General features: G+C 41.4%; 1 protein-coding gene across 2 annotated transcripts in view; it reads right to left on the bottom strand.

Moving 5' to 3' along the window:
* The window catches only part of UNC5C (unc-5 netrin receptor C), a 248473-nt gene that overhangs the window by 31201 nt on the left and 201601 nt on the right, over window positions 1-15671 (bottom strand). The window contains exons 6-8 of one of the 2 annotated variants that reach the window (XM_040065349.2): window positions 15389-15556; window positions 14017-14181; window positions 756-812 (exon numbers count right to left, since the gene is read on the bottom strand). In XM_040065349.2, coding sequence (XP_039921283.1) covers window positions 756-812; window positions 14017-14181; window positions 15389-15556 — 390 coding nt within the window. The remainder of the gene's footprint in view (window positions 1-755; window positions 813-14016; window positions 14182-15388; window positions 15557-15671) is intronic. The other variant, XM_040065350.2, reaches the window with a different exon arrangement.

Here is a 15671-nt window from a genome sequence, read left to right as displayed (position 1 = left end):
GTGAGGAAATGGCTATGATATTTCTACTAACTTCTTATACCATATCTTCAGCACCAACTCCAAGCTAATCTCTAGCATCATTATCCACCAGATATTTCTTTCACAAAAGGTCTGAATATGTGCTCAAAAACTGATGTATTTCTATACAGTGAAGAATCCCATTTTTAGAAATAGCCTAATGAAAAAAGGAAGTGCAAAAACAAATCAGACTCTTTTAGTACCCCATTTTTGTTGGTTTGAAACACGCAAAATCACTTTTATTTTATCTGTTTTAGCCATTTAAGCCAAGCTGCCCTCCAGCTGCAGAGGTGAGAGCTGTCAGATGCAGAAAGGGACTGATCAATCTCTGACAGCTCCGGGCTACCAGACCTTCAATTTACCAAACTTGAAACATCCCTTTTTTAACCCAGCAGTTCAGGAAGCAGAACTGTTGAGTTCTGGCTCAACGACAAGTTACCCTTCCACCACACTCCGTCCAGTTGCTAAGGGAATTTTAATGAGAAGATGGCTCATTCTCTCCAGTTTCTGTCTCTGGGGCAGCATTTTCTCCCATTTCCCTCGTGCACAAGGGCCCTTATAATCCTGTGTCTGCTGCAAAGTGCTGCGCCTGTTGTCAAGCAAGCAGAATGTCACTTACCCTGCTGAACAGATCCCATTTTTGCCTAGTCACACTGAGCTTGCCTAACAGTAAAACCTGACCCAAGGAACAGCATCAAATTAGCATCCAGGAACATAAAATCAAACATTAAACTTACAAGAAAATCCATATTCATTCTGGGTTCTCTGTTCAGTTGAAATAGGATAAATGAAACCTTAAAAAGAAAGAAATTAAACAAAAATGGGAACAAAATCAAATGATGAGAACAAAAAAAATGAAGCATGAAAAATAGCTTAATTAAAAAAAAAAAAAAAAAGGAAAAGAAACTGATGGCACTTTAAAATTCTGATGCAGCACAGAATTATAATTTTGCATCCCCTGTCTCCTCCAGAGCCTTACTAAGAATTAATAAGCAGGCAGATTGAATTTCTAAGCCAAAATCGGTCTCGAGTCACTAACTTTGGAGTGCTTAAAGTCTTTCTTTTATTGAGCATAAACTGTAATGGATCTAATTTATTTCAGACATCTAGGGTCATTAGCATATGGAAAGTCTTTTTATCCTTATCCCTGCCATATGCTTTAATTCCCAGGACATGTTCGGTGAGGCTCTAAACAGTTTTTATATTTAATTATAATAGCTTGCTGTTGATCTAATAGAGCTAAAGGAGACCTGTTGTCACTGGTCAGAGGTTAAATACCGATCTGTGGAGCAGTCTATGCACAAAGCCCTCTCTCTGTGTTTCCTTGGAATTATTTTATCCTGTCCTTAATACATGTTCAATAGGAATTCCTTAGGGAGTAAAGAATTTGTCAGTAAACAGTAAACTGAGTGGTTTCTCTTTGAAATCATTACAAAATCAATAAGACCCCTGGGGTCAGAACATTATTTATTTGAAATCTTTGCAAGCACCATATATCGACAAAATCACAACACAATTTACAGCTTTATTTCAGGATGGATAAAGAAGAGATATCATCTCCTTTGTCTTTTCTTTCTGCAGTCCCCACAGATCAGCACACTGGAGCTGCTTAGATCATACATGAATCCTGTGAACTCACTAAGCATCTCTCATGAGGCAAATGAGTGAAGTGTTCCAAGTCCCATCCTTCTGGAAAGGCAAATGGTAAATCCCAACTAAGCAGGGGAGTCCCTGTCTGGGATGGGATTAAAGTCAGTGTAAGAAAGAGGGTACGGCTCCTCCGTCACCTTCCCTTAAGTTCCCCCAAAGGGAATTTCACCCCCTCCCCTTTGATGACACTGCAAGGAGCTCACACAGCTGGGGACTCCCTGCAGGTGAGACAAAACCAGAAAATGCACTCCTGGTGTGTGCCTAATGCACAGGACCACGTTACAGGCAGACCAGAGTAATAATCCCCAGCTCCCAGAATTGCTGAGCTTGGGTGCTCAGCATCTGTTGTGCTTTACACATACGTTGCTGCTTGGCTGTATTTTTTGTTAATGAAGACACAGTCTATCCCAATCACAGGCATAGACACACCTCCTTCCAAAATTTCCAGACATTAACTACTGCATAAATTCTACCTTACCTGAAATACCAGAGCAAAACCAGCTGATTTTTGATGATGATGTTTTTTTCTGGGACATCATGGCACAAACGATGCTGTCTGTAATCTCTGAAGCTTTACTACTTCACAGTAAGGATTCCAGCCATACCAGTATTTTAGGAAATGTTATGTTCTTACATTCATTTCCCTGGCTCTTTGAGGCAAGTTCACCTATGTGTACTCTCAACATGCATACTCAATCTTTTGTTAATAACTGCCTTCTCTTTCTACTGGTGTACTTGAGGTATTGGCCATGAAAAGTGTGGTGAGTAACTTCTGAGGGCTTGAGTGAGTGCTCAGCAAGTCTGGGCATGAATTTACAGTACCATTGCTATTACAAATTATCCCCCAGATGAGTGCTGAGGCTCATAATTTGGTAAACTAAATTTCAGCTATAGTCTTATGCCCAATATTTCCTTTGGCAAGATGTCTCTGGAGAGACCAAGAGGCAGGCAGAAGGAACTTAAAATGCCCAGGGACAACGTGGAGTTTAGGCTGGATGCATTTCTGAATGATATTTTTGCCTTGTGCTGATATCCACTGGGAGAGCTGAGGATGTCTCCTTGCACTTCATGTGCCCCAGGAGGTTCTCAGGGGAGATGGAATGGAGCAGCCCACGTGTCCTAGCTCTGCATCACCCATGGAGCTTGAGCTTGTGCAGAGCTGAAGAGGCTATTCCTCTCTCCTCACATTGCATCTGTGGTGGTCAGTTTTGCGTTAAAGGTTGTGCATCGCTCCCGCCACGTCTGAAGGGATCCAGCAACTGCCACTCAACAGGCACAAAAGATGGCACCACTCAGATTAGCTGTGATGTTACTGAAAGCATCCTTTCCTCACAGGAAAATGGAAATCCAGATTGAATCTTTTTCAGCAAAGTAACCAAGCACGATCCTCAAACACTCTAAAAGAAAGGTACCTCACTGCACCCTCTCCACAGACCCTGTTAGTCACAAAAACATATTCACGCCTTACAAGTTTCCACAGATTCTCTTACTGCTAACTATGGACAGCACTCCTGCACATCACACAGGAGTGATGCCAATTTTCTCCACAGAAAGGTTTTGTGCACCCATTCAAAGATACATCTATTGAAACAGGAGGAAGAGACAAGGATACTACAGGATGCTTCTGCCATTTGGGCAGGATGTTTTACAACAAAATTAGTTTTAAGCACGCCTTTCTCAATCCTCCAAAGAGGAGTGAGTGGGCATTGCAGGGGCAAGGAGAAGGCCTGCAGCCATGCACTGGTGATGGGTAGGAGGCAGACTTACTGCCACAACCTCAGCACAAGAGAATGGCATTTTCTATAGGAAGCTGGCTGTCACACTGGTCCCTCTGACTATGCCTTCGAACAATGAGAAAAGGACATTTTCATCAGGTAATGACACAAACCTGCTGGGACTAGTAACTGAAATTACGAAGAATGTCTTCCCTCCTCCCTTCGAAGTAATTGCAGTGACGAGAGATCTTTTGTGTGGGTTTTTTTTTCCCTTCCTCCTTGTATGAACAGCACTGCTTGGCAAATACCTAAGGGACTTCTACCAGGGTGATGAACATTTTTAATGAGTGTGAATTTAGAAAGGTGCTGGAGGGTTTGACTCTAGGAAGGCTGCTGACTCAGAACAGCTGGTTTCACAGTGAGATACTCTGAGAAAAGTAATTTAAGCTTCTTCCTACGGCTTGTTGGGAAATACATATTTTCAAGAGCGCTTCTGCTATTTTGTTGTGTAACTTAGCGTTGAATGAGTAAAGTAGCAATAATAATACTTTATGCTTGCATAGTGCCTGCTGTTTGAGGTTCTCAAAGGCTTACCAAAACGGGTGTTTGTTTCACTCATTGAACAAGTACCTCACCCTATGTCAAACCTGGAAAATCAGTGGGAGGCTCAGGTTAATGCACAGAAATTGAACCACAGTAATTGCATGGTAAAGGCACTCAGTAAAAAGCCTTTAGTTAAGCTAATATTTCTCCATGTATTCTACTTTATGGTCCAATTTAGGTTTGTAAATATGTTTTTTGTCCCTATGGAAGTGTTTCTATCAAGTGTCAAAACGTGGTGTGTCCTTTGTGTGGGTGGTGTGTGCTTTTTAAACTAAATTAATTACACTGGCACAAATCCTTTGAACAAATGCAGATGTACCATTTAAAAGGTGCTTTAAGTAGACATTGCCTATTTTGTTTCTAGGAAGCATGAGAAGAGCAACTTAATCACCTTTATAATGATGCAACACACTGAGAAAAGTGAAGAAGGGTGAAAATGTCAGATTGTACTTAAAAAATTAACCAATCCAATGCTGACATATAGAAAAGACTGCAGCAGGCTTTTTATCAATTTCCTTTAACTGAATTTAAGCATCAGTCACACTTGGCACTGATTTGGGAAACGGCGATCATTTAACTGAATAGATTATGAAGCTCATTTAATTAGTTTGGTGCAGTTTGTGATGGCAGATGATCCCCGAACACTGGAAGTCTAGCCTGAGCACTGGTCCCACATGCCTTCTCCTGACCTTCTGGGAACACGTTTGTGCCAGAGGCCCTGGGAGACAGAGCAGCTCTTCTGTCATTGAAGGGCCCTCAGTATATCTGCATGTGACTCTGACCAAAGAGTCACCAAAATGACTGCTCTAAGCTCTTCTTCCACTGGGAAAGAATCTACTCCTCAGCATATTCCTGGGCATTTATACACACACACATGGTGCTCAGCCTGGGAACTCAGGATCATGACCATGGGCGTTCTGAAATCCTGATTGTTTTTACCTAGAAAGCCATAGGAATATACTGCCTTGGCCTGTGAACTGGTATATTTTAAAGAGAATTTTTATCCCTGTGTTATAAAACTCTAGGTCACAGCTCCATGCAGAGGGAACTTTGTAATTGGCTCCCCCCTTTTTAGTCCATAATTGGTTTTGCTAGCTTTCTAGTCATGCTGATTTTGTTTTAATGAATATCAATTTTAGAGTGAATTGATCAGATTATGAAAATATTTTACTCTGCTGCTAGCAGAAATTAAAATATCTACATAAGAGAGAAAGAAAGTACCCAGTTTTAAATCTGTGTTTTTCCTGCCTCTTTCCAGCAACTGTATAGGTAAGACAGGTGAAGTAGCTGAAGATGACATTTCTGGCCACTTATTTACTAGGGTTTATACAGTTTAGGTCACATTTATGAAAATATTTACAATTACCCTGCAAAGAAATAGATTTCTAGCATTAGCTGCTGAGGTCACAGTTAATGATGTGTAGTTTGAGACTGGAGATCAGTGAGACCTGCACTTTCATTTAATAAAGTGAAGATTGCATAAAGCACATCATCACTGCTAGTTTCTTCTATGTATCATACTTTAATTGGGCACCACTTGCTTCTAATCTATAAACTCTCTTTACTTGCTCTGAAGAATTTCAAAAGGAGCTGAGGTCAAGTAACTCCAGGGTCTTTCTGAAAGCCTAGCCACATGACGTGCCTCGAGAGCATCCTGTTGCAAAAAACTCAACAGGTTGAGCGTCACATATTGCAACAGCAGGTCCCCCTCTTTTGGCTCCAAAATCAATGCCCTCAATTCACCTCTGAGAAAACAAGACTGCATTCTTACATGCAGATTGCTTAACATTTCAAGGAAGCAGTTCTTGGATGATTTAAAGTAGGTGTGTGGTATATAAAATGGGACATGAGTTTACTGAAATAACCCAGTAAATTTTTATTTTTTTTTTTTTTTTTTTTTTGCTGTGATATATACACATCAGATGAATTCCAGTATCTGATAACTCAAAGCCAGCAAGCTGGCAATTATTTTTTCATACCAGACCCAAACAATATGCAGCCAATTGCTTCTGTTCTCAATTCCCAATATGAAGTCTTCTTTCAGCATTAAGTCATATGATCCTCCTCATTGGGCCAGCTACAGTAGCTTGGAATTTTATTTAAAATCTTTGGGTTTTGCTGGAATTTTCTATAATGAGTCTCAGTCTCAGAAATTATCCTTGAAAGACTGAATAAAATTGGTTTAAGAACCCTAGTACCTTTTCTTCTTGTTAATTTCTAGTTCAATGGATCTCAATGAGTAAAAAAATCCTCAACTCCGCCCAAGTATATACAGCTGTTTCCAAATTCCAGGTTTCTAGAAATTCAGCCTATCTCCCTTTCCCTGTAAAATGCCATTCTTAATTCCACGTCAGCCCAATTTCAGGTTTTTTGTACTCATGGGAAGAGATATTAATCAATATTCTGAATTCCATTATACAGAGAGGGTTTTGAGACAAATAAGAAAGAAAAGTTATATGTCCCTGCAGTGTTTGCAGTGCTGTGGCTGTGATCTTGCACTACCAGTCCTGTTTCCTTCTACCTTGCCTCATTCACCATCATTCCTACAGCTATCACCAGCTTGCTTGAGTTTCTTCACTATTTTTAAAGGAAGTTCTAAATGATCAGTACAGTGTGCAAAGGCTCAAAGCTTTCAGAAAAGACTTTCAAGGGCTTTCAAAATATTAATGCAGATACATTGCAATGCTTTTGGCTTCCACCTAAGACCATCTAGGTTTTCATCTATGATGGCCAAACAAATATTCCCAGCGTACAAGAAAGAATTTTGGAGATTAAATTGGGCATTCGGGAATTTTAAATTGCTTTGTGCAAGTTCCACCGTCCAGAGGCTGAATGCTTCCATTATTTTCTTTTCTAGAAGGGGCAGAGTTAATGGTACAAGAGTAATCGTATAGTAAACCCCATATTCCGACAGTTTAGTGCCGAGGCTTCATGTTCACTTAACGTGTTGCTAATGAGATTGGAAAAGTATTAACAATAAAATTTGATTTCTACTTGCTGTTAATTGTTTCTCTCTCTTGCTATTTGGCAGGAAATATGTCACAAAACTAAGACGACGTGATATATTATACCTTACTTGTGGCGGTTAAAAATGAAAAACAAATCACGAACAAACAAACCACAAACACTCCCTCCAAACAAAAATAACAACACCCCAAACCAACAATAGAGTCCCTGGCACAGCAAAAATCTTTCAGACAGAATGTGCCCAGCTTCTTCCTACATTTTCTATTCTAAAGAAAGACCTTCATGTCTGTAGTAATGATGCTGAAGGTCAGATATGATATCAGGCATCCCAGAGATAATGCACAGCAATTTATTTTCCTTCTGAAGGAGTAATTACTGGCACATTCAGGGTGGGCTAATAAACAGGGAGCTTGAGATTTTGTGACTGATTATTTACTTGGGTATTATCTCAGATCTTTCCTGAGTGGGTAAGTTAAACGGGGACACTCTCTTGTTCTCTCCTTGAACAAGAATTCATGATATTCTATAATTAGGACTGCAATTATGTTTTCATTTTAAATTAGATCCTGACATTTTGTTAACTTTGATAGAAAGGTCTTGCCTGAGTTTAAACATGAATGACATCTATATGGGAATAAGGGAAGATGGAAGAGAAGGATAACTTAAAATTGATGTGGATTAGAAAATCCAGGTTTGACATTACGCAGTCTTCTGCAGTTAAGGACTTCGACCTTTTGATGAAGTCTTATGTCTTTAGTAGGACCTCACCACTGGGTTTGTTATGCGTGTTTGACAGCAAAAGTAAACACATGCCTTGCACTGCAATTTGCTAGATATGTATTTGCAAATTCCACTCTTGCAATGACTGAATGCTAGATAGACTTCTTGGGGTTCACTTTGGTGTAGTGGGACAAGAATGCTGAAATGAGGACAAGGAACACCACTGGAGAGAGGATATGGGGCAGACAGCTAGATGAAAGAAGGGACAATTAGAAGAGGATCTAGGAGAGGAATCAAAACTGTTAAGAATGCTGAACAAGAAGGGTCATGGAAAGCATACGTTATCCACATGGAGCAGATACAAAAATCTTCGGCAGGTTTGTATGCTCACACATAAGGTAACTTGTATTCCCCAGTTCATAACCTCAAAAATTCCAGACACTCCAGAATCAGCCGATCAGCTGAATGTTTGCTCCCCAAATTCTAGAAACTTCTTTCCCCAACGTAAGTTTCCATCTAAGCATGCTGCAAATAATTTTGTTAGTCCAGATTTAGAAATAGAGAGCACTGAGTTTTACTTCTGATTGTTCCACTTACCCCTTGGAGAGCCTTCAGGTAACTTTGCCCTGCCTGACACACTGACAGAAAAGCAAAAACCATGAAATATATCTGCCTTTGTATATGACAAGGATAAATGTACATTATTGTCTCTGCATGGGGTGGTTTTCTTCTACAATTAAATTGATATATTATTTAGACTTCTTAAGATTTGAATTCTTCTTTCTTCTATCTAAGTAACTTCTCCAGTTTTTTAATGTGTAGAGGAATAGGGAAGAATAAAAGAAAACCTAAGAGAATAAAGAAGAATGAAAAGTATAGATGCACAAGGTTGTCTTTTTTCTCCTCTCAGCATGGCTATAATATTTTTTTAAATTAGTGCAGATTTTTGAAAACAGCCTAGAGATCTTACATCACTTGCTTTCTTTAAAAATCATGTGGAGGTGGCGCTTTCTGAATTGACTGGGGTTAAGAGACAGGGACTTCAGTGCCCTGGGTTCTGCCTGTGGCTCTGCACTTCTACTTTCTCCCAACACTTTTATCTGCTTCAACCAGTTGGTTTTCTAGGCAAGAGCTCTCAGTTGCACAGGGCCCATCAGAGCGTGGATGCTTCTCAGCTGGGGATTTTTCATGTCACTACAAAAAACCAGAGTCATAACTCTGAGATGTGTGCATAAACTCCCTTGGCTGCCACACCATTGCAGAGTAGCTGGGTAGAAAACGGAATAACACATCCCTTTACTCATATCAAAAAACAGTATTATGGAAAACTTCCTATAGGAACAGATGAGATGCCTTCTTCAAATGAATGAACTCCCCCTGCTAGGCCAAAACAGGCCAGGTGGCTGTATCATTATGCTGGCAGACTGGATGTATTAGAAGCTCTCTCTTGACCCACATGTTCTTAATAAAAGTTTTATTTCAATTTTATTTCATTCCTCTGCACAACCAGGCTTCTGTTGCAGTCTCCCTTGAGAGAGTTCTGCTTACCTTCTGGAGTCTGGAAAGCATTCCCCTGCTCCTTGCACACTGATCTGCTCTGGTGGACCTGTGGTCCTCATCTAGCTGCTCTGCCCTGTAATTCTTCCCTGAATGCTTGCTTTCAAATCAAGCCAAAAAGGGAAACAAATAGTTATTCTATCAGAGTTTCTGACATGTTACATTAACCAAGCAGGACATGTGCAGCATATGTATGTTTTGGGAAGAAAGGGATGCTAGTATCAGGGTAACCTTGCTTTCTACTCAGGACCTGTGTATAAACAGAGACAAGAGTGAAAAAGGGCAACATTTCACTGTTTCATGCCCAAGCAGGATAAAATGCATCTTTTTCACTTGCTTAGGCACTATCATAGGGAGAGGGAACCTTATGAGCTTCATACTGCTTTTCAGATGAGGATTTCAGAGCATTCAGCAAATACAGATTTGCTGTCACCGTGTCACATCAATCCACTCTTGACTAGAAGGCAGCCTTTTCTAAGAAGGAATGGCATTACTACTCTGGTAATAACGTGTTCACCACAGTATTTTGTCTTTTCCTCCAGTGGTGCATCTGTTATTTGCATTTCCAAGTAGTTGGGCTGCATGCAGGGAGAAGACCAGCGTGACCTGAGAGTTATTCCAGAATATTGTCTGTAGCAACAGGTGAAGATATTTTGACTCTTTTCTTCCTTTTTTTTTTTTTTTTTTTAAATGACAGTAGCACATCTCAGTCTTTTCACTCTCAAGAAACAAAGAGAAATTCCATACTGGATCTGATGAACCTTGGCAATGTTTCACAGGTGGAAATTTTCTTTTTGTTCCTATTCAATGATAGATTTTTATTCCATATTGTAAGACTGCATAAAGTAAGAAATTTTACTCCACAGAGAAACAGTACTATTTGTGTAACTATATAACCCACAGTTCTCAAGCAACAACGTATGCTTCTGTATTATCTTGCTTGTTGCTATAAGACAGTTAGCTTTGTGTTTTGAAAAAGGAAATTAAAGCACAACATAGGCAGCCTTTTATGAAAAGCCACAGTGGTCGACTAAGGCGAAAAGCAAACAGAAAAAGGGGCACCGGTTGTCTCCCTCTGACTGAGCTAGTGCCAACCCTGCACATACCAGGCATGATTTCAAAAAAGCTTAAAAGACCAGCAGGCACCAACCTCATGCCTATGGACTTGCTGGACTTATCCATTCAGGACAGGGATAATACAGATCTGAGCACTGTCACTTCAGATCCTCCACAGAAAGGATATACGTGACATGCTGTGAGCGTGACAGCTGCATGTCACAACTCAGGTAATAAGCCTTCAACATAACCACACGGCACAGCTAACTCTCCTCATTGCTTGTCCACCTCTTCTTGACTATCAGCAGAATTTTACACATAATGCAATGCAGAAGCATCTATTTTGTATCACACAAGCGATCTCGCACTCATTCCAGACTGAGTCCAGCAAAATACTTCCCCTGGTACATTGCTTTAAAAATGTTTGTGACCTAGTGAAGGGAACTACTTGTACTGGAGTTTGAGGCAGCAGGAGAGTGCTTCGCTTTCCAATTCCCCGCACAGAACACCCACCCCAGCCATTAGGTGATACGAGTGAAGGGCTAATTGCAGTGCTTCAGTTTAGAGCAATCCCCTGGGAGATGCAGTGCATGCCTTTAAAAGTGTTGTTCCTTGCACTGAAGTGTTTACCACAGTACTCACACATTAAATGGGAAATAATGCAACTATGGAGGCAATAATGCAACCAGCGTGGGAGGTAACCAGCCAATTCTCCTTACACCTACAGCAGATTTTGTTCCAGAAGATTGTATTAATGCTATTATGGGAATTATGAAATTGTTATAATGGGAACTGCTAGACAATATTGTGTACTTGAAAACTTAAAATAGCAACGACTGCCCTAAATTTCCACTACATCTGCTTTTCCTCTTCAATTCAGCCTGCTGGCTCTCTGTGGGCTCTCTAGTTTAATGACTGTTCATCCCTTCATGTTAACGGAAAAACACTAACTACTGGATATGGGAGAGCGTGTGTACCAGCAAGACGATGAGTCTGGATAAATGCAACAGCAGAGTTGCATGAGAAATGCCACAGTTAGTGGTAAACACAAACTACAGCTTTGGGTGTAAAATACTGTAATTACAAGGGATGGAGAAAGCTCCACTGTTTTTATCCCCACAGAAATCAATAGTGGTGCAGACTTGTGCTCTTTGCTGGAGCAGGGGCAGCCTGATGAAAGAGCTTATTGATTTATCCAGCTGATGCTACTGAAGTGAATAATAGACTGGAAGAGAAAGGGCTTGTAAATTAGACTTATTCAATCCAGCATTTTCCAGGATATCTTTTGCACACAGCTATATAGAGATACATATTTACAAGTGAGTTTTTGTCAGAGCAACAGGCTAGTGACTCCTGGCAAGAGTGTCTGTCTTCTAATTCTTTGACCTCAGCTACACCATGGTGTTAAACTTCAACCTCTCACTAAAGACTGACAGTAAGGAGGAAGCACCAGGGTACCTAGGAACAGGATTTGACTGTGGTGCAGGTAAGAAGCTGGCCAACAGATCTCCCAGAGGGCAGTGGCCACAGAGGAAAGGTGGCTGAAGCTTCCTCTATGCCACAGACCCAATGGCATGAAGCCACTGGAAAAGACACTTGTGAATCTACGGGTGCCCAGGCTAGGAGAATTGTCAGTTCCAGGCCAGACCCTCAAAACCTCAAATAATGTGGAAAGAGGTATGTTGTTTTAGGAATGAAAGGAGTGCTCTGTGTCCTCCTGGCCCAGCAGGCAGATTTTCTATGAATCTAAATCCACATGGGCAAAAATGCAAGTGTTCAGATTGATTTTGCATAAACCGAGAAAGATAAATAAAGAAAAAGAGGGGGAAGGAGAGAGAGAGAGTAGCAGGCACACTGCCACGAAGTACAGCAAATCAATCTCCTCAGCAGTGATGGATCAGGGAGTGGGACTGGAAGTTTTACAGGTATATGAAACCCTGAGAGTATAAAGGCACCATTAAAACACTGCCATTAAATTCCAACACTGAAGGATTATCACGGCCCCTGGAGCTAAGCAGGTCATTATGTGACTGCATATTTTTCATTACCGTTTTTTATATACGTATATATGATGCAGAATAGGATTCACAACAGTTTCCCCCTCTCTCCTGCTGAAGACCTCTGCTTTATACTCAGCACTCACTTCCACAAATAAAACGCAATATACCATCAACAGATAAATGAGATCCCTACAGGGCTTTTATTCTGCTGTACTATTATACCTACTTTTCCACAAGATTTCTGCTTAAATGGCTCTCTTTATGCACATATACAAAGATGACATACACCTGTCTAAATATAATCTGATAGTGAAGAGCTCTTCTGTGTGGGGAAATGCATCCTTTCCTCCTAATTTGCCATAATGACTTATTAACACTGCTGGAACTCCAAGTGCATTCACTTCCCTACAATAAAAGTCACCAAGGTGTTATAGAGTAAGACATAGCTGATTTTTTTCCCTATCTTTAGAAATGAAAAAGTGAGGAGTTCTGAATGTTACCTTTCCAATTTCACCATAAAAACAAGTGTTTTGAGGGATTACAGCTTTACAGGCCACTGACATTGACTAGTATCTTTTAACTTGATGGAAATGCTTGTGTGTGCCATTTTGAAAGAGATATTTGTAAATCTGGGAAACCTCAAAGTAAATGGTCATGGTGTGCTATAGGGTAGGTCAGAGATCACTATTGACATGGTAGCTATTCTATATAGCACTTATTCAAAGACCAGACCAATTTATTAGCTGGTAGTGTCATTTTCTGTCATCATGAATATTTCAGTCAAAAGTAACCTCCCTCAGAGAATAAGAATTCTTTACTCCTTTTTTATGGTGGAACCCAAAGCATTTTATGATCTGGACACATAGGTACTGCAGGGGTACAGCCTCAACTCTTTGGACAACAGAGAGCTCAGGTTTGACAGAGAACTACTGCAGAAAGGTGGGATGAAGGAATAGGAAAGAGCTGTATGGAAGGATTCTGGCTCACGTTCTTCTGCTAATGAAACATGACAGGGAGCTTTGGTGCACCAGCAGACCAGAGAAGACCTCGTTTTTGAGAAGGGACAGAGTGTAGAGCTGGATAATTGTTCACCAGTGTATATCAGTTACACTTAAAACCTGCTTTTCTTTGCTTCTCTCTCTATTAGTCAGAAAGGCAGGACCGCTGTATGGTGGAATAGGCACAGATGGAATAGACTTCAGTGCTAGAGCTGATCTCCATGAGGCTGCAGCATGCTGGTGACCAGTTAGGGAGTTTGCACCAGCACTGCATTGATTCAGTGTACCTCTTTCTACCACAGGTCACCCAAAATTCAAAAAGGAGCATAACTACTACAAATAGAAACACATGCACTCACCATTCCTGACAGTAAGAAGCCAGAAGCAGATCTTACTCTTGAAAATGCTGGCTTTGCTCTAAATGCTCTACTTTTCCATTTGCAGTGCCGTAAGAGCCACTGCCAAGGTTCCCTGGACAGAGGCTGAGCCAGTAGAGAGAGGAGGGTTGTTTGGTGGGGTGGGCAGGCAGTAGAAGGCACTGTTATGACTCTTTCTAACTCTTCACTGTTTCATATTCCTCAGGCAAGAGGGGTGGAGTGTCCAGACTGGTTGAGAACCGGCCCCTAACTCATTTCTCCTACAAATGGCTCTGTGAATTGAGGTCATTGATGCTGCTCTGCAGTTATTTCAGGGTTTGCCACATACATCCCAGATCCTGGAGAGAGAACTTACCCTGCATGCAGAGCCCGTCCGTGCAGTTCTTGGACTGCAGCACCAGCCCCTCGCAGTCCTTGCCCCCATTCTTGGGAGCTGGGGCCGTGCACTCTCTCCGGCGCCAGTGGGTGCACTCCGTGCCACAGGTGGACCACTTGCTCCAGGATGTCCACTTGCCATCCACTGAGACAAGGAGAGGACACAGTTTGTTAGGGGCACACAAAAGTGAGACCAAGACAGAGCGACGCACACATCAGTGCAAGCCAGTCTGCAATTTCCAGCCATTCCTGGCAAGGCTGAGGGAGCATGAGCCTGTCCTTCTACTTCTGGCCTGCAAATGCACATTCACCCCCACATCTCCTTTCTCTCTGCCCCAGCCCCATTTCTGGTCTTTCCTCCCCTTTCTATAAACCTTCAACCAGTTTATCTGCGCTCAAAGCGTACAAGCAACAAGTCAGGAATCTGTGATTTAATTTGTGGGGGGAGGGGGGGCTGGTGGTGGCATGTTTTAACACAGAGGTTAGACTTGTCCAGAAATTCTTCCTTAATAGGAAGATATTTAATGTTAAATATTCTCTAGTACAAGAAATCTCTAGAGGCATCAATTTATTTCACGTGAACAGAACCAGGAATGTGTTTAGCAGCTTTTAAAATCCTGCAAATTATTTCAAAAGCACTAAAATGAGCAGCTGAAGAACAATATATAAAATTGTTCCAGTGACAGAGCTGGATTACCAAACTTCCTGTGCTGAAGATGGCCTTACTGCCATCGATTTGAGTGGGTCAATAGTAGGAGAGCATTGGACAGCGGGACAGATGGAAGAATTTTATCACAGAGAAGTCACCATTGCATATCCTGAAACAATTTTGTACTTTTCAGAAGTTTACATTTAAATAACTTCCAAAAGTATGGATACACATCTCTTTCCAATAAAAAATGCCTTTGTATTTGACAGTTGTATATGTCAGGTAAACATCTGCCTCAAATTTAATATCCACAGCCCAGATGCTTTACTTGCTGAGACAGCTGGACTGAACAGACATTGCAAATATATTTACATCACAGTTGCTTTCTATATTCAAATCCCAATTCTTTTTCAGAGCTTTCAACCTTTATCTCCTACATTTTAAAGCTCTGAATGTTTCCCAAATCCCCTGAATTATAAGAGCTGAGACCACAGTGCAAGCAGTGTGAGAAAGAAGGGCTGGAACCCGTGCTGCTTGATGTGCTGTGCTCAGTATTTTAACTACTTATGCACTACAATTGAATACTAATTCCCTGAAACGTTGGATTTATTAATAATAAAAAGGAAGCTTTTGCAACTAATAGTGTTCTTCTGAAACAACTGATGGCAGACAAGAGTACTTATGTGTGCTGTTCATACGGAACCTGGGCACAGAGTGGTGCAAGCTATTTTCTGGACGCTCTGGCCCTCGCAGAAGGCGCCGCCGTTGAGCGGGGCAGGGTTGGTGCAGGTCCTCGTGCGCTTCTGGAAGCCCCTCCCGCAGCGGCTGTTACACACAGACCACTCTGTCCAGGTGGACCAGCCTCCATTCACTGCAAAGAGAGAGAAAAAGAGCCTGCTCACACAGGCAGCCCCACCTGGGCAGCCCCAGCGCGCTTCTGGCTCTGTGTCGTGCGGCCTGCAACAGTGGCCACAAGAGACGGCACG

This window comes from Hirundo rustica, chromosome 5 (genome assembly GCF_015227805.2).
Source record: "Hirundo rustica isolate bHirRus1 chromosome 5, bHirRus1.pri.v3, whole genome shotgun sequence".
Taxonomy (NCBI): domain Eukaryota; kingdom Metazoa; phylum Chordata; class Aves; order Passeriformes; family Hirundinidae; genus Hirundo; species Hirundo rustica.
The sequence above is the reverse complement of the archived record's forward strand: the minus strand, read 5'-3'. Positions and strand labels throughout refer to the sequence as shown.